This window comes from Podarcis muralis, chromosome 2, assembly GCF_964188315.1.
Source record: "Podarcis muralis chromosome 2, rPodMur119.hap1.1, whole genome shotgun sequence".
NCBI lineage: Eukaryota > Metazoa > Chordata > Lepidosauria > Squamata > Lacertidae > Podarcis > Podarcis muralis.
The window spans coordinates 104,674,967-104,699,690 of NC_135656.1; the positions used below are offsets into that span (position 1 = coordinate 104,674,967).

The 24,724-nt window shown below is 50.3% G+C and overlaps 2 protein-coding genes across 5 annotated transcripts in view; both read right to left on the reverse strand.

Annotated features, from left to right (window-relative positions):
- Window positions 1–230: 230 nt before the first annotated feature.
- CRELD1 (CRELD disulfide isomerase 1) lies at window positions 231–15,423 on the reverse strand. Of its 4 annotated transcripts, none has more exons than XM_028719695.2 (11): window positions 14,969–15,423; window positions 11,041–11,197; window positions 10,604–10,686; window positions 9,865–9,975; window positions 9,404–9,495; window positions 7,103–7,279; window positions 5,255–5,350; window positions 4,598–4,681; window positions 4,155–4,250; window positions 2,757–2,903; window positions 231–1,655 (listed from the first exon to the last, which is right to left on the reverse strand). In XM_028719695.2, the coding sequence occupies exons 1-11, from the start codon at window positions 15,160–15,162 to the stop codon at window positions 1,435–1,437; spliced, it is 1,458 nt and encodes a 485-aa protein (XP_028575528.2). In that variant the 5' UTR covers window positions 15,163–15,423; the 3' UTR covers window positions 231–1,434. The 4 variants fall into 4 exon arrangements, with proteins under 4 accessions (XP_028575528.2, XP_077781266.1, XP_028575530.2 ...); XM_077925140.1 differs by having other exon boundaries at window positions 11,041–11,234; window positions 14,973–15,110; XM_028719697.2 differs by having other exon boundaries at window positions 14,973–15,100.
- Window positions 15,424–17,809: 2,386 nt separating this feature from the next.
- Window positions 17,810–24,724, reverse strand: part of IL17RC (interleukin 17 receptor C) — a 35,499-nt gene continuing 28,584 nt past the window's right edge. Inside the window, exons 16-19 of the mRNA XM_028719694.2 lie at window positions 23,235–23,292; window positions 21,352–21,447; window positions 20,005–20,043; window positions 17,810–19,418 (exon numbers count right to left, since the gene is read on the reverse strand). Coding sequence (XP_028575527.2) covers window positions 18,745–19,418; window positions 20,005–20,043; window positions 21,352–21,447; window positions 23,235–23,292 — 867 coding nt within the window. The 3' untranslated portion in view covers window positions 17,810–18,744. The remainder of the gene's footprint in view (window positions 19,419–20,004; window positions 20,044–21,351; window positions 21,448–23,234; window positions 23,293–24,724) is intronic.

Below are 24,724 nucleotides of genomic sequence, written 5' to 3' on the forward strand. Positions count from 1 at the left end.
CGAAAGGAGGAAGAAGAGGATATTCCGAGAGCCGCTTCCGAGAGTATGCAGTTGTTTGTGTGTCACGTGTGTGCGAAGTAACGGGTGAGATTTTTCAGTGTTTTATTTTTAGAACCAATGCCTTAAATCCAAGAGTGGCTGAGATAGCAGGCCTCGTCCCAAGCTTTGACACACACCCTGCACTAGAATTGGAATTAGCGCAGGAGAGAGATAGCCAGAACCACGTGGGATGTGGACAGAGAGACCTTTAATTTCCTGAGATGTGGACGGACAAATGGTTGAGTGGGCAGATGTAACGGGGCAAGGATGGGCATGCGTGCCAATCAAGCTTTCCTCTGCCTCACGTGCTGCACTTGGCAGCACCGGAGCTGTTTCACACATTATGCAGAAGGAGGCAAGGAGAGACTGGCGGGGGAAATAGAATTCTGGACTGTACCACTTCAGACGGCAGGGTGAGTGGGACCTTACCTTTGAATGCTCCCTCCCAATAAAACTCCCTGCATTAAGTAAGCTAGCCTATCAGGGAGAAGGTTATTCCCTAAATCAGAGATAGGGAACATGTGGTCCTCCAGATATTGTGGGACACCCATCAACCCCAGCCTGTACAGTGTGATCAGGAATGATGGAGGTTCACCAATAACTAGGAGACTTCAGGTTCCCTAGCCATGCCTTAAACCATTCTCACCATAGCCGTCAACTTTTCCCTTTTCTTGCAAAGAATCCTATTCGGAATAAGGGAATTTCCCTTTAAAAAGGGGGAAAGTTGACAGCTATGATTCTCAATGATGGTGCTGGCTCATTGAATGCAGGGATATTTTTTTTTTTAGGTGGGAGAAGCATTCAAAGTGCTAACAGTCCAGAATGGTACTGCCTCAGTTTTTGCCATTTCCTCCAGCATAACGCGTAGATCAGCTCCCAGCCACAGAAGCAGCCCCTCCAAGAGCCAGCAGGGAGCAATTCCAAGCTCAACCACCCTGTGTTTCTTTCCACAGTGAGACAACCTTTTTCCTGGTCCATCTGAGTTGACCAGTGTGGGGGAGACTGGAATTCACGGGTAGGAACACATTTGAGATCATCCCACATGCAGTGAGGGCCAGGCCAGTCAGAGAGTAACGGGGGCCTGTTTTTCAGGCCCCGCTGATGGTGACCCAGATCGGTCCTCTTGCACCATTAAGGGGTACTTCCCCCCTCCGTCTGAAGCCAACAGCCCTCCTCTCAAGCCAAACTGGGACTGCGGAGCTCATTTCCTCTCGCGTCCCATTTCTACCTTCACAGCATGCTAGGCCAAGGCTACCAACAGCCCAGAGTGGGATATGGCCTGGCCTTTCTGCCTCTTTAATCTGGATTTTTAAAGGGGTGAGGTCAAGGGATTGCTGCCCACCAGCTGGCTCTCTGAGGCAGGACGCAGAAGGGGACGTTCACTTGGCCCGTGCACTATCTGCCTTTGATAAAGCCGTCCAGCACGCGGTCACTGCGCTCAGACAGCCAGTAGCCAGCCATAGCGGCCACGGCACCAATGAAAATGGCGGTGAAGACCATGTCTCCTTTCGCAGCTAGGGTGGCCAGCGCGCAGATGATGGCACCGAAGAACATCTGCTGCAGCACAACCACCTCGTCGTCCGTGATGTCGTCAAAGAATCCTTTCTCCGGAGCATCTGTGGGAGAAGGAACAAGTCGTAAGAAAAGGGAAACCGACAGCTTTTGTCACCTAGAGCCTCCTAGTGGTTGCACCAAGTTTTAATGAAAGCCACAACTTTGTTCTGATTTTGCATTTTACCTCTGCACTTAGCATTAAATAGAAACAAGAGACTGAAGGGACACGGGTGGTGTTGTGGGTTAAACCACAGAACCTAGGACTTCCTGATCAGAAGGTTGGCGGTTCGAATCCCCGTGACGGGGTGAGCTCCCGTTGCTCGGTCCCTGCTCCTGCCAACCTAGCAGTTCGAAAACACATCAAAGTGCAAGTACATAAATAGGTACCGCTCCGGCGGGGAGGTAAACGGCGTTTCCGTGTGCTGCTCTGGTTCGCCAGAAGTGGCTTAGTCATGCTGGCCACATGGCCCGGAAGCTGTATGCCGGCTCCCTTGGCCAGTAAAGCGAGATGAGTGCCGCAACCCCAGAGTCCTTTACCTTTTAAGAGAGACTGAAAGGACTAACAAATTTATCATGTCGCAAGTCTTCATGGCCACAGCCCTATGACTCATGGCATAATAAATGTGCTGGCCTCTTCGGTGGTTTTGCTACAACAGGCGGTTTATTTATTACTAATTACTAATTACTACTTATTATATGCCGCCTTAATGTAAAGTCAGTGTGCGACTTAAAATATTAGAATAAGCAATGCTACAAAAATATCCTCAGGCGAACTTCAGGAGCTGATGGCACCAGCTGGCCTGGCCCTCCTCACTTGTGAAGCAGACTCTCGCCATCGTTCTGAAAACTCGTATTAAAGTGTTTATATTTGCATGTAATGCTGTATCTTGAGTACCTGTCTCCGTAAGAAGCCTTGTCTGATAGGTAGCGTTAACTTTTCTGTGGAGCCAGACCACTCATAAGAGACTTGGTTTGTTAGGCAAAAGTCATCTTCTGGACAAACCAAACACTGGTTTGCAGCAACCTACAAAATGGCCGACGAAACTGCCTCCGGGGTAGAAGGCAAGCCCTAGAGACTGACCGCCACATGGCGTCATTGCCTCCTCCAATTCCCCAGCTAGAGAACATGTGCTGTAAAGAGCGATGCTGCTGCTGAGGTTTACCTGGGGGTTTGTCTTCCACACAGATCCCCTCCTTGCGAACATGTCCCTCTGCGCAGACACACCGGTAGCTGCCTTCCGTGTTCTCACAGGCCTCGTTGGCGCCTGTGCATACGGGTTCTTCCATGTCCTCAGCACATTCATCCACATCTGGGAGAAGGGGGGATAGGAGTCACACTAGGCGGTTGGGAACCATTTCCTCACAGAGGGTGGAATAACCTTTCTAGGCCCCGACCCTCCCACCTTATATACAGACAGAGAGCATTCTATCACTTGACTGTAGCAAAACCTCCCAGTGATTTCCCAAGAAACAATAAAAATCATCAATTAAAAACATACATTTAAAATAATGAAAATTAAAGGAGTAAAAGAAAATTAAGAGTAAATGGGCCTTTTCTGCAGGCTCCCCATTTGTGGAATGCTCTCCCCAGGGAGATTCGGCTGGCGCTGTCATTATTTTAGACAACCAGGCAAAAACAACCAGGTCATTTGCTGACTGACATTCAATGCCCTTTTAAATGTGGAAGGGGGGATTATTGGATCGCCTTTTCTTTTTTTATTATGCATTTTGTGTTTTTTATATTGTGATTTTTTGGGACGCGGGTGGCGCTGTGGGTAAAAGCCTCAGCGCCTAGGGCTTGCCGATCAAAAGGTCGGCGGTTCGAATCCCCGTGGCGGGGTGCGCTCCCGTTGCTCGGTCCCAGCGCCTGCCAACCTAGCAGTTCGAAAGCACCCCCAGGTGCAAGTAGATAAATAGGGACCGCTTACTGGCGGGAAAGTAAACGGCGTTTCCGTGTGCTGTGCTGGCTCGCCAGATGCAGCTTTGTCACGCTGGCCACGTGACCCGGAAGTGTCTCCGGACAGCGCTGGCCCCCGGCCTCTTGAGTGAGATGGGCGCACAACCCTAGAGTCTGTCAAGACTGGCCCGTACGGGCAGGGGTACCTTTACCTTTACCTTTTTATATTGTGATTTTACGTAGTGAACTGCCCTGACATCTACAAGTATACAAATTTATTAAATAACAGTAAAACAAAACAAATAAATAAAAAATAAGATTACAGCACATTCACATCTATGTGTCTAGATCGGCTTCCCTGAACAGAAATGTTTGAAGTGGGTGCCTTCCTGGCGCCAATAGCCAGTGAGTTCCAAAGTGTACGAAGAAATTGATTGCTGAAAACTGCACAGCGATAAAAGGGACCCAGGATTCCAGAAACAGAAAATTGGGGGTGGGGCACAGAGAGTTACAGCGACAACGGGCAGTCAGATGACCGGCAGGAATTGAACAACAGCCTTAAATGATGCTTCACTGATAGGCCAAACAAAAGGCAGAGCTTTGTCTACCAGCTTCGTCATGCAGGGAAGGGTTAGCTGCGAGATAACTGCTTGAGAGGGCTTACCAAGGCACTTGACACCATCGCGCCGATAACCCTTGTTGCATTTCTTGCAGCGGGAAGGCCCGGCACCCATGCAGCCAATGCAGGCCTTGGCACAATCTGAACAGAAAGGGAAAGGCAGGATTAAGAGGCAGGTCTGGAAACTGGATGCGGACAAGGAACGCTAAAGTTCTGTGGCGAGAGATGGCGTTGTCTCCTGTGACGAATGAAGGTTTCCAAATGGGCTTTGTTCTCAAGCCCTTATATTATATTGTTCTCAAGCTGCTTATATTTCTTCTCCTCTTATACCCCAGCAAAAGAGTGATTGGTCCAACATGGCATCTATTTTTTATTTTCTCCAGGAAGGGGGTTGGAGTGGAGGAACAGGGTACAGTGCTATAAATTATTCTGCAGAGCCGAGTCACTTGTCTAAGGGCAGCACACTTTTAAGGCTCGGGGGCTCTTACCTCGGCACTCGTAGGACCCCTCGGTGTTGACGCAAAACTGGTTGGCCCGGCAGTGCGCCATGTCTGTGCCACATTCATCTATGTCTGTGTGGGACAAAGAGAGATCTGTCAACCCAGGGCTCACGCAGAGCAGTTCTTGTTCTGTCCCCATGTGGGAATCATCTTCCTTTGCCCCCCCCCCCCAATAATCAGCACCACCCTGCAAGGTAAAGGTAAAGGGACCCCTGACCGTTAAGTCCAGTCGTGGCCGACTTTGGGGTGTGGCGCTCATCTCGCTTTATTGGCCAAGGGAGCCGGCGTACAGCTTCTGGGTCATGTGGCCAGCATGACTAAGCCGCTTCTGGCGAACCAGAGCAGCACATGGAAACGCCGTTTACCTTCCCGCCGGAGCGGTACCTATTTATCTACTTGCACTTTGACGTGCTTTCAAACTGCTAGGTTGGCAGGAGATGGGACTGAGCAACAGGAGCTCACCCCGTTGCGGGGATTCAAACCGCCGACCTTCCGATCGGCAAGTCCTAGGCTCTGTGGTTTAACCCACAGCGCCACCCGCGTCCCTGCAAGGTACCTATATCCAAAATACACAGCACCTCAAATCCTTTTTCACTGGTTGCTAAGCAACCATGGATTCTTTCCGGCCTAGTCCCACAAACTCACCAATGCACCTTCGGTCATGTAGCATCCAGCCCCTCTTGCAGCGAAGGCAGCTTGAATCTTCGGGGCCTGAACAGCGTCCGCAGGCCCGGTAGCACTCTAGAGAGGGGAAGAGAGCCTAGTGGGTAGGGGGGAAGAGCAAAAAGCTCCCCATCTTTCCAAGCCAAGGCTAGAGTAATAGCTTATGAAGGACTGATACGAACTATGGAAGGGAGGGAGGGATGCATAAGGAAGGGAGACATTACTCCCACAGCACTTCAACACCGCAGGCCTAAGATGACAAGGGAAGGAGGAAGAGGAGGAGGTAAACAGGAAACGCAGGCACCACCCAACCCAATACAGTGGTGAAGAACATAAAATCATGTCTGTGACACATCCGCTTTTGGAAGAGCAGTAGCTCAGTGGTAAAGCCATCTGCCTGGGATGCAGAAGGCCCCAGATTCCATTGCAGGCATGGTTCTCTACCTGCAACCTCAGAGAGCTGCTGCCAGCCAGTGTAGACAATACTGAGGCACATGGTCCATTGGTCTGACTTTGCATAAAGGCAGCTCGCTAAGTGTTTCGCTTAATTCAGCCCAGGTTGAAAATATTCTTGTCCATCGGTAAGAGTGATCAGCTGTGGCAACCGTACCTACAGACAGGGCCAGTGTTTAGCCGATTAAAACCAGTTTTAAGAAACAGGGCTCAAAGAAGCCAGGTGGTACGGTGGGAACAAGGATTCAGCCCCAACCTCAAGGGCTCAGAGGCAGAGCACCTAGGAGAGCTCAGGTTTAACATCTGGCTCATCAAATGGGTGAAAGATCCCTCTCTGCCTCAAGCTCTGGAGAGTCACTGCCAGACAGATTAGACAGGACTCCAGATGTTGGACTACAACTCCCATCATTCTTGACTATTGATTGCTGCTGGCTGAGGCTGATGGGAGCTGTAGTTCGGCTACATCTGGAGGATGCCATGTTGGCTACCCCTGGGCTAGATAAACAGACAGTCTGACCTGGAATGAAGCAGACCCCTGTGTTCCTAAATATTCTTTTAGCAATACGTGCTAACAGTGATGCTAAGCAATAAATATAACTATTATTACACTGTATGCTGTGAACAGCCCTGAGACCTACGGATGTAGGGTGTCATACATATTTAATAAATAATAATAATAATATAGTGCAACGTATTACTATATTGCCTTATTTAGAGTATGTGTACATGCCTGGGGATGCCAGGGGAATGTGTATACCAGCTTATATAACAGATAGATGGATAAAAAAGGTAAAGGGACCCCTGACCATTAGGTTCAGTCGTGACCAACTCATCTCGCTTTATTGGCCGAGGGAACCGGCGTTTGTCTGCAGACAACTTCCGGGTCATGTGCCCAGCATGACTAAGCCGCTTCTGGCGAGCCAGAACAGCGCACGGAAACACCATTTACCTTCCCGCCGGAGCGGTACCTATTTATCTGCTTGCACTTTGACATGCTTTCGAACTGCTAGTTTGGCAGGAGCAGGGACCGAGCAGCGGGAGCTCACCCCGTTGCGGGGATTTGAACCACCAACCTTCTGATCGGCAAGCCCTAGGCTCTGTGGTTTAACCCACAGCGCCACCTGCGTCCCTGATAGATGGATACAATGAGGTTTATACATGTTATTTGACAGAATATTGTGGGGATTTCTGGAACTCCATTCCACCACAGACAGGGGGAAGCTCAGGAACAGTGTGGTTATGAGTATTCAAGGGGAACAAGAAAGGAAGGGGATGGCAGGAAGGGAAGTCACTAACCAGCACTAGCCAGCACGGGCAGCAGAGCTTACATCTCCAGACCCTGCCCCCAGTCTAGCAAAGCATGGGCACTCTACATACCCGCACATACCAGGTGGCTGTCGTTGCGAGAAGCTTCGTAGTAGCCATCTCCACATTCGGAACAGAAGGGGCCACCGTAACCCGTCTGGCACATGCACAGGCCGGTGCCCCTGCGTGTGCCATCACCGTCACACTGCCCATACCCGCTGCAAGGCTTCTGGGCACCCCCAGGGCAGGCTGTGGAGAGATGTTAGTAAATGCTGGGGGTCAGCAGACCTTAAATGGCAATGCGCAGACCACCCAATTCAACACATGACTCCATTCGATATGCATTTACTCTGGAACGGTAACAATTCTGTATCTGTCTCACTCTGTTCAAAGGCCCCAGCTGCCCGCATACTCCACCACTTCAATTTGGCCAGCTTCCCTTAGAATCATAGAATTGTAGAGTCGGAAGGGACCTTGAGGGTCACCTAGTACAACCCCCTACAGTGAAGGAATCTTTTGCCCAATGGGGGGCTTGAACCCACAGCCCTGAGATTAAGAGTCTTGTGCTCTACCAACGGAGCTATCCCTCAGTCCCAAGAGGTGGACAACATGATTAACAATCGCTGGATTCCATCAACCAGCCACACTTTCTGGGGGGCTGATAATCCTAAATGCACCTAGTTCAGTGATAGCGAGAGAGTGCCCAAACTGCAACCCAAAAGCCACTTCTTTATTGCAAAGTGCCAAGACGGCAATTTAATCTGTATATTTCATTTTCCCTGTGTTTCACGTTTCTTCTTCTATTGTAATAAATAATCCTTCAAAAAAGTTATTGCTCTACATTCTTCATTAAATTATATTTCCATTGATATATAATTTTATGGCATAACTCAGCTGAGCTGCCCGATCCTGCTCCTACTTGCGTGCAAGCAGGAGTGGAGCGCCTGGCTGCCTTCAGGGCTCTCAGATGCAGCTTCCGGGCTGCCAACCCCAGCACCTATTCAGCCTGCCTGCCTTCACAGGGTTGCAGGGGATCTGATGCAGAGGTGGGGGCTCCTTTAAACTTCTCCCTTGAGAGGACTGCAGCCACGAACCCCTCAACAGAAAGTGTGATGGAGCCTGCACCTCCCCAGCTAAGCAGCCCCGATCCAGCTCCTGTTCCTGTGCAAGCAGCAATGCTGCCTAGTGGAGCAGCCTGATCCCACTCCTACTTGCCTACAAGCAGGAGTGGAGGCAGGGATCTCTCAGAAATGGAGCAGGCGGGGGGGGGCAGCTACATCCCTTGCCTGCTCGCTACGGTACCAGGGCTGCAGGCTTTGGATGTGCACGAGCCCTCCTCCTCCTCCTCTCCCACCCCCACCCCCAGCACAGAAACTATGGCCCTGCTGAGGCAACGGCATGTGCCCACAGAGAGCGTTACGAGTGTTAGAATTCCTGCTCCATGATTGCAGTCATGGGATTGTTGTCTATCACATGACGGTATATGTTTTGACTCCACAGAGTGGGAAGTGACGGAGACAGGATGTTTGTGTTACTGTGTTCCGTGAAGTGGGACTGTTGTCCTTTGTTCTTTTTTTCTCTTTGCTGTCTGGTGCTAGAGAGAGAGGGAGCCATGTTGCAGTGCTCCGTGTGTGTTTATATGTAAATAAAGTAGATTAGCCAAAATGCTGAGGTCTGTCACGCAAGCTGCGAAGACTCTGCAGATCCCTAAGTGTCCCGATGTCTGTTGGCATCGGTCGCTGTGATGTTAGGGCTGAAGAAAGCTTTTGAAGCTCCCGAACAAACGACCAGGAGGGAGAGAACATGCCAGTTGGGCATGTGTCTCTACCAGGGTCCTACTCGAGTGTAGGGTGAGCTCCTAACACTGAGTGCATTCTCTGGCATGCGTTGCCCATAGGTTTGCCACCACTGACCTAGCTTTTTAGGAAAAACAAGACTCCCCCCCCCCCCTTCCCCATCCATCAGTCTTTCACAATAAAGTACTTTGGGACAAGTCCTCTTTGGCTATGGAGGGCTGATTTGGAAAGAAGCCACTCCCAGCAAACCAGCCAAAGAAATATCCCACAGCGCAAACGAGTGTCTTTGACTGACCCCCAACAGGGAACTGAGGCATCCAGCATATAAACTCAGAGGTCACATCTACCCCATACATTGAAAGCGCTATTACACCACTTGACAGAGACTCCTGGGAACTGTAGTTTGTTAAGGGTGCTGGGAGTTGTAGCTCTGTGATGCCAGCACCTGGACCAAACTACAGTTCCCAGGGCTGTAAAAAGACTGATTGTAAATGACTACAAAAGTGGCATCAGAGTGAGTTTAAGTGAGGTACATGCGTCATCGCAACAACACAGGGAGCCACGCAGGACCACTTACTGTGGCAGTCAGGGCCGTAAGTGCCGGGAGGGCAGCAGAGTTTCAGCGCATCCATGCAGAGCCACTGGAAAAAGTCAGGGTGCTGTTGTTGCCTGGGGAAAAGAGAGCCTCTGTTACTGCCCTGGTCCCATGCTGGGACTTATTTATACCACAGGCCCTGCACAGCTCTTCCACTGCGCCCGAGAATGGAGCAGCCAGAATTAGGCAGGAAAGACCCCTCGGAAGAGATGTTCTATCAGGCAAGGATAGAGACACCTGTGGCCCTCCTGTTGTTGCTGGACTCCAACTCCCATCAGGCCCAGTCAACAGGGAGGGATGATGGGAGCTGTAGTTCAACCACACCTGGAGGGCCACAAATTCCCCATCCCTGAGCATGGAACCAGAAGCAGGTTGAGCATGGAACCAGAAGCAGGTTGTAAGGAAACATTCCATGATGGAAACTCTTGCTCTTTCCCACTCACTCATGGAACCACCAATGCTCCACGTGGTCTTCTCCCTGCTCCAGCAGCTGGTGGCATGCGAAGTCTGATGTGGCGCACACACCCTCCAAGACTTCCAGCAGGCGGGTCTCACTGAAAGGAGGGAAAGAAGCCGGGTGAACATCAAGGCAGCTGGGAAAACCAAGGCAGTCCCTCCACCAGCGTTACAAAGGCTGCCCTCTCTGCTTCCCCTGCTAACCAGTCTACTGCCCAATCGACCATTTGTAAACCTCTGTCCCTCTTTTGACCAGCAAAGCCCGGCTGGCCCTATCTTCTTCTCAAAACTCCACCAGGAGAGCTTGCGTTTACTCTGCTCAAGCAGCCAGTCCCTTAGGAGTTCCCTTTTGTCCCCCTGAGTAAAGTCAGGAGGTGGCAATATGGCCAACAAGCCACCCTGGGGAGCTCGTGGGCGACAGCTGCGCTATCGTGGAATAAACAGGCAAGATGTTTGTCAGGGCTGACAACATTTCCTTCTCTAATCCTGAGGGCTAGTAACTTGCTTTTAACAATCCAGAGCGTCAGTTTCAGCCGGAGCTTTTCGTCCTCCGCTTAATTCTGCAGCAGAGGCTACATTTAACGGCGCCATCTTGGCCGTGCTGATTTTTCTGAGCTCTTTCGTGATCAGGATTATTAGTGAAGGTGTGCCACCCCCACCCCACCCCTCCCCATCAAGGCAGCAGCATCTCACCAATGGCCTGGCCCAGCCCAGACCTCAGGTCACCTGTTTGCATATTTTGCAAGCTTCTCTTCTTCCCAGGCCGTGTTCCCGCCCCCGAAGTTCTCTCGCTGTGTCCGCTCCAGACCCTGAGAAGGCAGGAGAAGGCTCACAGCAATCCCAAAACTAATTTTTTTGCCTCCCCTTCCCCCAGCAACCCTGAGCGCAGCAACCCTTTCACCCCACAACCTGCATGCAGCAACCCACACACCCTCGATTTTTAAAACACAGGCTCGCCAAGCCCCTCTGCTTATCCCCCACCCCCTATCTCTGCCTGTCTGTCTTTCTCTTGCTCCAGTCCTAGCCCTCCCTGGAGACAGGAGCTCAGGGGCTAGGCTGGAGACTGTGTGGCGTCCCATCTCAAAATGCTTGCAAGTCCCTACTTTGTGCAAGAGCGGTCACACACCCCAGCCCAAGCCGAAAGGCTCTTTCAAGCCTCCCACCTTATTGAAGTTGCTGGCCAGGTCGCGGCACGTCTGGCAGGGCTCTTGCTGCGAAGGGCTCCCCCTTGGAACCCCGAGGAGCAGCAAGAGAAGCGGGAGCCACGCAGACGCCATCTTCTTCCAGGGCAAAGCCATCTTCAGGAGGGCAGGGACCGGGCTGGAAGAAAGGAGGAGGAGCCTTCAAGTGGGTGGTCCTGTTGGAAAAGCTTGCAAATCTCACTGGCAGTGCCAGGATGTGAAATCTCCACACACACACACCCTCCTGAGATAGAAGGTGATTATTCTGATTTTTTATTTCTTTTTCAATATTTATCCGCTGCAGTGAATTAGTAACACTGAACACTCGTTGCTTTTTCTTCAGCGATGGAGTCGGGCTGCAAAAGCACCATACATTTAAACCCTCCCGAGAATCCTGGGAATTGTAGTTTAAGGGCGCTGGGAACCGTAGTGCCACGAGGGGGGTAAACAGTTCCCAGGGCTCTAGGGGGAAAGTCATGCATAAAAATACTTAACTGAGGTTCTACCTCCCCCAACATAAAGCCTCCCACCATTAACCCTGGCTACGCTCATGAAGTTATCTGCTTTAAATGAATGGTGTGCATGCCATTAGATGGGTTGCTTGCTGGAAGCCTTCAGCTAGAGGTTGGGGTGCCCTAGCTTTGGATCCCCTTCATTGGGGCCAGGACAAGACGAGCCACAAGATCCCCTCCAACTCTTAGGATTTTATGGGTTGAGGCCTACCCAGAAACTGTGTTACGACTCAGAAACCTTGCCGAATGGCCCACAATGCATCTGGGCTGCCTGGCTAGGCCTTTCTCTGTAGCAGCCAGCGCAGTCCGCTAGTTGCAGAAACCTGTCTTTGCCACCTGTCTGAGAGGCCTTCACAATTAGGGGCTGGGAGGGGAGGAGAGGGGCTGTCAAGAACCAGGAAGACCACCGTACGTGACAGCCATCTTGCCGTCTCGCAAGCCGAGCAGGCATGTTGTGTAGTGAGGGGAAAGTCCCTGCTCAGACTCTCCAGGCTAGTTGTTGCAGAGGAGAGCAGGCCCCCAGCCAGCACCGGATATTGCAAATTCAGATCCCGGGGCCTGACGCCAGCTTCCGAAGCTGTTTCCAGGATGCGAGCGAAGGAATCTCTGCCTAAAAATAAAGGCCTGAAACGGATCCTCGTAGCCGTCAAAGTGCTCTCACCGCTAAATAAAGCCAGGAGGAGGAGGATGCAATTATCCCCCTCTGCAGCACTGGTAGATCCCAGCCTAGAGCTCAGGATACGAAAAATGGCAAGCTACAGGCTTGCGGGATCTACTCTCCACCCCCCTGGCATTATGGGATTCCATGCTATGCCATCTCGGAATACAGCCACTGAAGTTAATGGGCACAGCGAACTTAGGTTCATTCATTACAGCCCTTGTGATGTCAACAGTTGGTTAAAGCATGGTGCTGATAACGCCACGGTTGCAGGTTCGAGTAGGACAGCTGCATTTCCCCGCATTGCAAGGGGTTGGACTAGATGGTGCTTAGGGTGCCTTCCAACTCTACAATTCTATGATTTCTATGAATTGGAACGGGATACAAAATAGTGGGCCCAGGGTGCATGTGTAGTGCATATGGAGGACAATGGTCCTTCATTTTTAAATTGCTCTGAGCAAGAGAGAAGAATCAGGGTTTTAGGCCTTTCCCAATATGATGCTCTCCACGTGTGCTTGGACTCCAAAACTCATCCACCCTGACAGCTGGCCATGAAGCCTGGACTGGTGGAAGTTGGAATCCAGAACATATGTAGGCTTGAAATCACAAAATAACATTTTATCTACTTTCAAGAGCCTTACTCTGGCCAGGGGCCTGAACATTTTTACCTCAGGGAGTTTCAGGGTACAGAACCTGATGCTCTTAGAGGAACAAATGGTCCGCTCTACATTTATTTTTATCTATTAAATTTATTGCTCACTTTTTTTAAACCAAGGTAACTCAAAGCGACTCACAATAAATAATCAAACAATTACATACATTGAAACTGGCATAAAAGGGAAAATGGGAGAAAAATAAAAAAAGACAATCCTATTTTAGGTGGCCACAGATAAGATTAAGAGCCTGGCAAAAAATGATTTATTTATTTTTACCTGGCACCTGGCGCTATGTAATGAAGGTGCCAGAACCACGCTGGGGAGAGCATTCTGCAATCAGGGAGCCACCACTGAAAAGGCCTGTTCTCATGTTGCCACCCTCCAGGCACATGAAAAGGGGCCTCAGATGGTGATCAATAGTAAAGATTTTCCAAATGAAATAAATCCTGGGCAACAGGCCACTGTGAACTGCTTCTCCCCAAGCATCATTTGAATTCCAAGCTAATAACAAGGAGCAAATCTGTGGATTGTGCTTCAACCCTGTTTTTTGGGAATCTGAGCATTCCTGCGACGGGAGCTAGATCAGGAGTTTTGTTATCCCTTGCTACATGTGCATCATCTCAAGCCCTCTCAGGGAAGATAGAAATATATTATTATTATTATTATTATTATTATTATTATTATTATTATTATTATTATTTACCCACCCTAAAGTCCCAGGGCAGGTAGTTCTGCATAACTATACATTGATTAGCATACAAAACTCGGCCCTCCAGATGTTTTTGGCCTACAACTCCCATGATCCCTAGCAGGACCAGTGGTCAGGGATGATGGGAATTGTAGTCTCAAAACATCTGGAGGGCCGAGTTTCAGGAAGCCTGAAATAAAAGAACCAATTCACATAGCATTTTAAAACACACCCACATACAGAAGCCTTTGAGCCTCTGCCCATCAACTTCCTATCTATAGAGCAGGGGCAATCAACATTGTGCCCTCTGGATGCTGTTGGGACTACAGTTCCCATGAGTCAGAGAGGCATCATGGTTAAGACTAGGACCTGGGAGACCAGGATTCAAATCTCCACTTGGCCATGAAGCTCACTGAGTAACCTTGGGCTAGTCACTCACTCTCAACCTAACCTGCCTCCTGGGGTATACAACAAACAAATGGGCTAGCATGGCTAATGGTGAAGGATGATGGGAGATGTAGTCTAGCCGCAACTGGAGGGCATCACATTGCTATAGAACAGAAGGGAAAAGCCAGGAGCGCCCAGCCCACATTTGATGGAGAAACCATCCCCAGTCCGGCGACCCATAGATCCTGGGTGGAGCCACCTATTAAGAGTGAACTCCATCTTGCATCTTGCGCTAATCCTCACACTGCACAACCATTATTTGGGATTCATTTATGCAGAATGAAAACCATAACCCGCTAGGCTTCGCCGTTTATTGAAGCGAGTTAGAGCAGCTACTCACTCGACATAGGAGCCAACTCCTAGGGGCTGGGGCCCCCACAAAGTTAGTGGGCATTCCCATTCAAATGGTGGGTGGGTGGGTGTCTGTCTGTGTACTGTGTCATGTGATCGATTATGCTGGTCGGGGCTTACTTGGCCCCCCACAATTTATTTATTTTTCCAAGTTGGCACCCCTGGCACCCGATTTCCGCCATCCTGACTGCCCAACTCCTGGTTTGAATTTAGCAAAATCCTGCCATTCATCGCGTGCGGCGCTTCTGCACCCAGGGCAATCCGTCGCGCGCTTGCTGGGGAGCAAGCCCGCAATAAATGGGATTTATTTGCAAAAACAAGCACCGGCCGCCTCTAACCGGGGATCGCGATTTATGGAGGGAGCCGCGTGGGACCCTGGCTAGGCCTGTGGCCCGGACCCACCCACGAAGGCCTGAGAGAGAGAGAGACGGTGGCTCTGACCTCTCCTGCAGGCGACGGTGCGCCCTAAGGCGGAGAGGAGAGGCTGCAGACAGACCGGAGGGTGGGGAAGCGCGCGATGCCCACCCATTCTCCACTCCCCGCGGGGGAAAGGACCTGTTTGTTCCGATCTTCCCCCACCCGCGTCCGGGGCACCTACCTACCTTCCCTCGCCCCCGCTCGCCCTTCCGGGGAGCCTGCGCGGGCCGGCAGGGGCGAGGCCGGCGGGGAGCAGCGCCCACTTTTGCGCACGGGGCTGCTTGCAGCAACCGAGGCTAGGAGCGGGGAAGTACACCTCCGCCTGCCCAATGGACCTCGGTCAGCAAGCCGGGACCGCCTCTCCGCCAATGGCATCGGGACGTGTGCGGTTACATCATCCCGATCTCCTCGCGAGTTGCCAATCGGCGAGCTCCGTCCCCGCCGCCCCGCGGAGCAGCACCTGTCAGGGCGCGTAAAGGCGCAGCTCGGCCCCAGGATGCGGCTTCGAGGAGGGGCGAGAGGCTGGGCTGCAAACGGCTGAGCGCTGCGCCTCTGCAGCAGAAGGGAAGGTGCTGCTGCTGCTGCGCAGCGTGGCCCAGTTGTTGTTTCTCCAAAGCAGATCCTGGACGAGACCAGATCCCATCCTCCGTCTAACCTCAGGCGTAAAATGTCTGACAAACGGACGGGATATCCGTGGCGGGGAGACGAGTTTTCTGACAAAACCCGCGACTTCGTGCACACCAAACATTGAAAGCATATATATTCCCCCACCCCAGAGAATCCTGGTAAGTGTAGCTTAAAGGTGCTGGGAATTGTAGCACCATGAGGGGTATACTAAGGTTCCTGGGTTTTGGGGGGGCGCACACACAGGGTATGCAGCCTTAGTATTTTGAGCCCCAAAAACACTGGGGAATTCCCCTAAACACCTTCCCCAATAGACATTTGCTGCATTTAATGACAGGTGTTTCTATAATATTTTATATACAGTGGTACCTCGGGTTACATATGCTTCAGGTTACAGACGCTTCAGGTTACAGACGCTTCAGGTTGCAGACTCCGCTAACCCAGAAATACAGTGGTACCTCGGGTTACATACGCTTCAGGTTATATACGCTTCAGGTTACAGACTCTGCTAACCCAGAAATATTACCTCAGGTTAAGAACTTTGCTTCAGGATGAGAACAGAAATCGTGCTCTGGCGGCGCGGCAGCAGCAGGAGGCCCCATTAGCTAAAGTGGTGCTTCAGGTTAAGAACAGTTTCAGGTTAAGAACGGACCTCCGGAACGATTAAGTACTTAACCCGAGGTACCACTGTACAGCCAATAAGGATTTCACAGTGCTTTGTGATATTGCCAAATCTTGCAACTGTGCAAACATAAGACAGGTCAGGGCAGGATGGAGGGGAGATGAGTTTCCTTGTGAAACCAGAAGTTAAATTTCAGTGCTGGAAAACACTTTGTTACAGTGTGATGGATATTTTAGGGAAGTGAGTTTGTTGTGCAAGGCCACCCAGGAAACTATAATTACGCAACCTGAAAGCGCCCCCCGGTCAGCTACTGTGGGGAAGAGGACACTGAACTAGGTGGACCTGTTGTCTGGTCAAACAGGTGTTGTGTTCTGCAGGGCAGCAAGGCAAGGCCTAACCAGGGTGTGAAACAATGCAAATTGGACAAGGTTCAGATGGGATGCTAGACAGGGCTCTGGGGAACATAGAACTCTGAAGCTGCTGCATTATTAAATTACCAGTTTATTGACTCAACAATGCCGAAAGTGGGGGAGACCAGAAGAGTCCCATAGAGTCGGCCACCCCCCAAAAGAAGAAGAAGAGGAGTTTGGATTTGATATCCCGCCTTTCACTCCCCTTCAGGAGTCTCCAAGCGGCTAACATTCTCCTTTCCCTTCCTCCCCCACAACAAACACTCTGTGAGGTGAGTGGGGCTGAGAGACTTCAAAGAAGTGTGACTGGCCCAAGGTCACCCAGCAGCTGCAGGTGGAGGAGCGGAGGTGCAAACCCGGTTCCCCAGATTACGAGACTACCGCTCTTAACCACTACACCACACTGGCTCTCCAGGATCCAGTTTGCATGCTGTAGCCCTTCCAGTAACCTGAGCCCGGAAGCTGCCTGCTACTTCCACTCTAGTTTGGAAGCAGGTCAAAAAGATATTTGCATGCAATTATGACTACAACATATAGCATGTTTCTTTGTGATTAATTCGCTCACTGTGCCAGCAGCTGCTCAAAAGAAACAGAGGAAGATAGAGGAACAGAAGGGGAAGAAGACATGGATGATAGGCCATTTATTTATTTAGTTTAAAAAGTGATACCCAACCTATTTTTCAGAAGATCAAGGTGGCTTTTTTAAAAAAAACAACAACAAAAAACAACCACAAAAACAATCCCACAATTCAAGCACGGTCTGTTTCCTGAAAGACAAAGCCCCAGCTTGGTGCCTGTTACATATTTTGGGGCTATTATTATTTGAATTTGAATTTGTATGCCAGCTTTCATCCAAAGATCCTGGGGTGGTTCACAACAGAAAAATACAAATGAGAACACAAAATACATACTAAAACAAAAGCAAACCTTCTCACCAAGACATTTAAAAAGTCATAGATTGTTAGTCTGCCCAAGGCCTGGTTATAGAGAAATGTTCTTGCCTGGTGCCTAAAGATATGTAGTGAAGGCGCCTGGCGAACCTCCCTGGGGAGAGCATTCCACAAACAAGGAGCCAACACAGAAAAGGCCTCTTCTCGTGTTGCCACCTTCCAGACCAAAGAAGGGCCTCAGATTATAATCGCCGGGGCTGGATTGGTTCATATGGAGAGAGGTGGTCCAGTATTTTGATGCAATTGCCTTTCAAAAATAATTGCAAATGCAATGTTATATGGACTACAACTCCTATCAGCTCCAGCCATCATGGCCACTGGTCAGGGATTATGGGAGTTGGACTCCAACATCTGGAGGGTAGCAGGTTGAGGAAAGCTACCCTAGAGAAGGAAATATACTCCCCCCCCCCAAGATAATATTGCTTAAATAGATATCCCACAACTGAGAACCTACAGTGGAAAGTCTTGCCTTAACGTGTTTGTGTTCCACTCACTCCTTGGCTCAGATAAAACAGATACTGGTAGGGATTAGAGAAAAGTTTAGGGTTTTTCTAGATGCCGTTCCCTAAAAAAGACCTTTCCACTTTAAAAAAATCAGCCTTCTCACCGCATTGAGTGAAGCTCAGCAGCTATCTCACCATTAAGTCCAGTTAGGAATCTTAAGGACAAGTCATGCTGGATTGGGATAGGGGCCAAATATGTGTTTTGTTTTCTCATTTTGCATTTCTCTGTTGTGAACCGCCCTGGGATGAAGGGTGATACACAAATCTAATAAATAATAAATATAAAAACCTTCTGTTTCCAGAAGCAACCAGCCAATCAGATGCCTCTCAAGCAAGAATGGGGAATGTTAGACTTTGACTTCCACCAGCCCCAGCTAGACTGGCCAATGGTCAGAGAAGATGGGAGGCTAACAACATCTGGAGGCTCCCAGCTCCCCTACTCTATGGGTTCCTAACCAGAGCATGAAAGCAACAGGCACCCATGTTGGTTGCCCTTCGTATACGGTACTTGATGGTATACTGCTCCCTGCCCGTGTAGATGGGATTCCTCCGTTCTCGCAAGCATGATAAATATCCAGTAGTTGCACACTTGGTAGCAAAATGTCAGGATCTTTCCAAACAAGCTAATACACACACATTTTGCACCCCACAGGGATACACCTATCCACTTCACTGCTGTGCCCAAATGCATCCGTTCACATGGTCCAGCTATCCTGTGCCATCACGGCTACTGGGAGCAGGCTGGCCAGTGATGGATCAACACGGAGCCTTCATGTCCATGCATTCCGCTTAACTTCCTGGAACCACAAAGGGCCCCCAACGCAGCCAACTTCTGAAAGCTTTCCCTCTCAGGACTCTACAGAAGGGCGAATGCTGGTCCCCGTCAGCTGTGTGTCGTCAGACTGGGGAGGCAGCAGTGGTGGATAACGCCAGCTTGGCTCCTTTTCCCGGCAGTCCCGCACCGCATCCTCCAGACTCTTGCTGATCCACACCGCGTGTCTCCTGAGGCTGTTCCTCTTCTCCTGGCCCACACCGGGGCCAGCCAGAGCTAGCAGGAAGTTGAAGAGCTGTGACGGCAGAGAGTAGACAGGCGCCGAACGGAAAAGCGCAGGGATCTGGTCTGCAGGGAAGAGCTCCTCAAAGCAGGCGACCATATACCGGTCCCTGGATTTCCCAGCCAGGAAGTCTGGCAGGATGCAGTTCAGAGAGGCCAAGAAAGTGCTGTCGGGCTTGGCGGCCAGCAGCCTGTCTTGATGCTCCCAACCCAGCCACTCCGAGCAAGCAGCTCTGGCGCCGCGGGAAAAAAGCAGCACAACGGCTCCGCCTTCTTGCAGGACCTGGTGCCGCTGAGCATGGAGCCACTGCATGGGCCCCAGGGATCTCAGCTCCCCGCGGCTCCACAGCTCCAGGGATACAGTCAGCTGCAGCCGGGCCAGTGCGCCAGCCAGGGTGCCCACCAGGCGCTCAAAGCCAGCGTGGTCGGGAGAGTAGAGAACGAGGATGTGCCGTCCCCGAAGCACTCCTGGCAGAGAAGAAAGAGAGAGGGCGTTTGTCCACGGCTTGGTGTTCCGTAGATAATGACCAGGTACTTGTGCACATTGCCATTCCAAAGTTCAGCATGTCCAAGGCCAAACTTCTCATCCTAACTCTCAAACAATCGTCAAACGCTCTCTTTTTCTATTGGAGAATGCGGCCCTCCAGAACTCTTATCTATGGCCCTCGGGACTCTCCTCTCTCTGGCCCTACCATGCGCCTTCCTGGAATTCTATCAATGTTTGGGTGGAGACAATGCTCTCCTGTTCCCACTACAAATATTAATTTACTTAGTAAATTGCACAACCACTTATCACTGCTCTCGTGAAGGGTCACTGGGCTGACTTTGCAAACATAACAGCTCTAGGTGAATTGTTCCAGGCTGCCCCTTTCGCATTTAATTGCCGTTCAACACCACTTTGAACCAATGTTTCTTTCCTTCTTTACCCATGTGTGATAACACCAGCTGAGAATAACACTTCGTGCATCTGAAGAAGTGGACTCTAATCCATGAAAGCTGACACCAAACTGTATTTGCTAGTCTTTACATGCTACGAGACCCTTTGTTGTCTTACCTCCAGAACTGTAATCTTCTTTCAGGATCCTGAGCCACCCTGTGGGGGGAAAGGGATGTCAGAGAGAGCTCTTCAGTCAAGAGGACAGGCATGCATGAAAAGAAAACACCTCTGAGTCATGACATGCCACAGAAAGGAACAGAGTGAAGGGGCTACATAAACTGGTAGCATTTTAATCTGTAAGAATGCATAAGACCGCCCTTAGGGTGTAACACTTTTGAATGCTTTCTTCTGTAAATGACACTGCTATGTTACAGGAGGGGTCAGAAGAGGGCGCTCTCCTCCCAGCTGATTGCAAGGCATCAGGGAAGTGCTGAAGAAAGCACAGCCTTAGAAGGTTGGAGAAATCAGGGAGGGGGGAGAAATTTGGCTCCATTCGCATGAGAACCAAAACATGGCTATCCTTCAAAACTCACGCTTCTCTGAATTTTGTGGTGCATTCTAGTAGAGAAGAAGAAGAGTTTGGATTTGATATCCCGCTTTATCACTACCCTAAGGAGTCCACAGAGCCTAGGACTTGCCGATCAGAAGGTCGGCGGTTCGAATCCCCGTGACGGGATGAGCTCCCGTTGCTCGGTCCCTGCTTCTGCCAACCTAACAGTTCGAAAGCACGTCAAAGTGCAAGTAGATAAATAGGTACCACTCCGGCGGGAAGGTAAACGGCATTTCCGTGCGCTGCTCTGGTTCGCCAGAAGCGACTTAGTCATGCTGGCCACATGACCCGGAAGCTGTACGCCGGCTCTCTCGGCCAATAAAGCGAGATGAGCGCCGCAACCCCAGAGTCAGCCACAACTGGACCTAACGGTCAGGGGTCCCTTTACCTTTAAGGAGTCTGAAAGCGGCTAACATTCTCCTTTCCCTTCCTCCCTCACAACAAACACTCTGTGATGTGAGTGGGGCTGAGAGACTTCAGAGAAGTGTGACTGGCCCAAGGTCACCCAGCAGCTGCATGTGGAGGAGCGAGGACGCGAACCCGGTTCACCAGATTACGAGTCTACCGCTCTTAACCACCACACCCCACTGGCAAGTAGGGCTTGCAATCATACATATTTTAGGCCAAACTGCATACAAATATGTGTGCAGTAGGAGAAATGCACATGGCAATGCTGGTGAATTTCTGTGATGTGGAAATATGGTGTATGGGAATTAATACTAGAAAAACAAGGAGCTGGAGAGGAACTGATAAAAGATTCATCCATCCCTGTTGGAGAGGTAAAGCAGGCTCATAATATCACAGCGGGTGAAGCAGAAGCTGGGATGACTGTGGGGAATACAGGAGATAGATCAAAAGGGATAAGCAACCGTTGTGGGTAGCGCATTGGGAGCCACAGAAAGTCTGCCTTGTACCTTTCAGTGCTTCTTTCTTGAGCAGAAGCACGAGCAGGATAGAGCAGCTGCCCAGGAGAGCCATCATCCAGGCCAGTGCCCAGCGTCTTCGGAAATCTGCATGAAAAGCATGGAGGGGAGAAGGAATCATTGGGTGATCTTTGATTCCTATTCCTGCAACGCATGGCCCTTTCACCCTCTGCTCAGTGGCTGGCAATTTCCCCCGCACCCAATGGTTTTAAGACTGAAGAATGCAGCCTCCCAGTCCAGACGTATTCTTTAAATACTGCGCTTGTCTCACTGGAATTGGGGACCAGGTCAACAACCCTATCAGGCTTGAAGAAAGAGAGAGAGCTTATCCATACTTCTCCTTGCCCTGCTACTTTCTTCTGGGGAAAGCTGCTCTTCAGTGCTCAGTCGGAGCAAACAGCAATTCAGGTTCTCTCTGGATGGACGTTTGCTCCAATTTAGCACTAAAGAGCAGGTTTTTTTCCCTTGGAAAGGAGCGGAAACCATTTGGACACATGCTTTCAAGGCACAGGACAAGTATGGATGAGCCCTTAGTCGTGTGGTTTGTTTAGTGAATATCCAATGGCTACATCCTCCTCCACCTCCCGCAAACTGGGGTTTGTGTTCTTCAAGCTATGCAAGCAGCTGGAAGAGGAGCAGGGTGGGGGGCGGCAGAGGGCAGAGAAAGAACTCTTGAGTGGAGAGGCGTCCCAGTTGTCATCCTTTGGAAGCTCCTGGGAAAGTCATCCAACCAAAGCTGATATGGCCTGGAACTGGTTCTGTATGGTGCATCCTGATTCATGGCTGCCAATAAAAGCGAGCCTGGAGCAAACGTCTAGGATGTTGCCAGCAGGTTCCAGGAATCCTCTTTGTTGTGACATTTGGGGGAGGGGAGTTTGTTTGAGCCCAGGGCAACAGCCCAGGTGGAGCTCTGGGCGAGAGCCAGAAAGCAGAGAGGAATTGAGTGGGAAGGTGTGTCAGAAGGAGAAGGGATTGTTTACATCTGTTAGTAATTTGTATTAATGGTTTTGTCGTGTGTTTTTGTGACAGCTGTTGCTTTAGCAACCAGGCAGTGGAGGGCCTTCTAGGTATTGGCACCCTCCCCGTGGAATGCGCTCCCTTCAGATGTCAGGAGATAAAGAATTACACAGCTTTTAGGAGACATCTGAAGGCAGCCCTGTATCGGGAGGTTTTTAATGCTTGATGTTCTTATTGTGTTTTTAGATATGCTGTAAGCTGCCCAGAGCAGCTGGGGAAACTCAGCCAGATGGGTGGGGTATAAATAATAAATTTATTATTATTATTATTATTATTATTATTATTATTATTATTATTATTATTATTATTATTAGCTTTCTGTATCCCACTATAAGGGATGAGGGTGGCGCTGTGGGTTAAACCACAGAGCCTAGGACTTGCCGATCCGAAGGTCAGCAGTTTGAATCCCCGCGACGGAGTGAGCTCCCGTTGCTCAGTCCCTGCTCCTGTCAACCTAGCAGTTCAAAAGCACGTCAAAGTGCAAGTAGATAAATAGGTACCGCTCCAGCGGGAAGGAAAACGGCGTTTCCGTATGCTGCTCTGGTTCGCCAGAAGCGGCTTAGTCATGCTAGCCACATGACCTGGAAGCTGTACGCCGGCTCCCTCGGCCAATAAAGCGAGATGAGCGCCGCAACCCCAGAGTCAGCCACGACTGGACCTATTGGTCAGGGGTCCCTTTACCTTTACCTTACCCCATTAAAACTGATTTTTAGATATGAAGTGGTATAGAAATGGTCTAAATAAATAAATAAATAAACCCCTGTGCAACCTCTATTCCCCAGTTGCCCTTGGAGGAATTCAAGGCCACCTCTCCTCCAAGGAGGCATCCCTGTTGCCCCAGACACAGGTGCACTCACACTTCTCCAGTGAACAGGCCCAGAGCTCGTGGTTCTCACCATCCTCTGAACGCCATACCTGTAAACAATGATAAAAGAACAGCTGGCTCATGGTCTTGTTTGCCTGGGAACACAGAGTCACACAGCTAGCGCCTGGCAACTATCTTAGGCCACTTCCACTTCCGGAAATGAATGTTTATTAAGCATTCACCCCGATTTGTTTGCACAAAGTCTTGGAGGTAATATACAAGGTCCGCTCTTAATTGAGCGGAAGCGCTGTCTTGTTTGCGGGGAGGTTATATATAACAACCTCTGTTTATTGAAAGTGTGTCCTCATTGGTTTGTGTGGAAGTTATGCATGTGGCCTTCCAGATGTTGCTGAACTACAACTCCCATCATCCTTGACTATGTTGGCTGGGGTTGATGGGAGTTGTAGTCCTGCCAGAGGGCCACAGGTTAGCCACCCCAGGTCTGGAGCATTTAAAGCACTTCACACATCAGCAATGCTTACAGCAACCTCTGCAAGGCACTGCATTATTATTGCACCATGCTGCAAACGAGTTGTGACTAGCTCAAGGCCACTTACTGAGCCTGTTAATAGGTGAGGAAATCTATTGGCTACCACACTACAGGAGCTCCCAACCTTTTACTGAGCAATGCCCAAGGGAGGAGGTTACATCTCTAAGGGGATTGTTCCAGCACTGGTTATAAATTAAATACAGCCATATTTAATTTATCTCAAACGACTTGGCTCCCGAATGAATCGGCTCCCGAACGATCGAAACCCGGAAGCCGAATGTCTGACGGAGTTTCCGTGGCTTCCAATTGGCTGCAGGAGCTTCCTGCAGCCAATCAGAAGCCGCGTTTTGGTTTCTGAATGTTTTGGAAGTCAAATGGACTTCCGGAAGGGATTCCGTTTGACTTTCAAGTTACGGCTGTACATCAAATGCAATTCACCAAGATGCCTAGGACAGCCATCCATCATAATCCTTAGGATGCCCTTGAACTGGGAGCTTTGGAGTACAAAGATACCTGTACAATGAACCAGCAAACACATCACAGCCTCTGAGTGGGCAGTTTATTATCTTCAAGCCACACCCAGGATGACGATTGGATCCCCTCAGCAGGAAGCAGCATAAGAGGGCTTCCTGTTCCAGATAAGCCTTCCTTGGCCAACTGGATCTTCTGGGGTGTTCCTGTATCCCTTTAGTCCTGACTTCTGGCTTGCATCTTGATCCTGCTAGTCCTTCAGTTGTGACTTCCTTGCACAGCTCCTGGCTCACCTCAGATTGCGTCCAATGGCTGAGTCCCGATACTTCAACCACCAGCCAGCAGCATGTGGTCAGTGGAGTAGGGGGACCAGGCTAAGTCCCCTAAAGGCTCCAAGAGCCCTCCCACCACTTCCCCAAAGCCATCCCATCTTTGGAAGGATGCAGCAGGGCTCCAGTATCCTGTGCCTCCTTCCCAAAGTCCGGGGAGCTTCTGCCTGGCTTAGGCAGGGAAGTGTGACA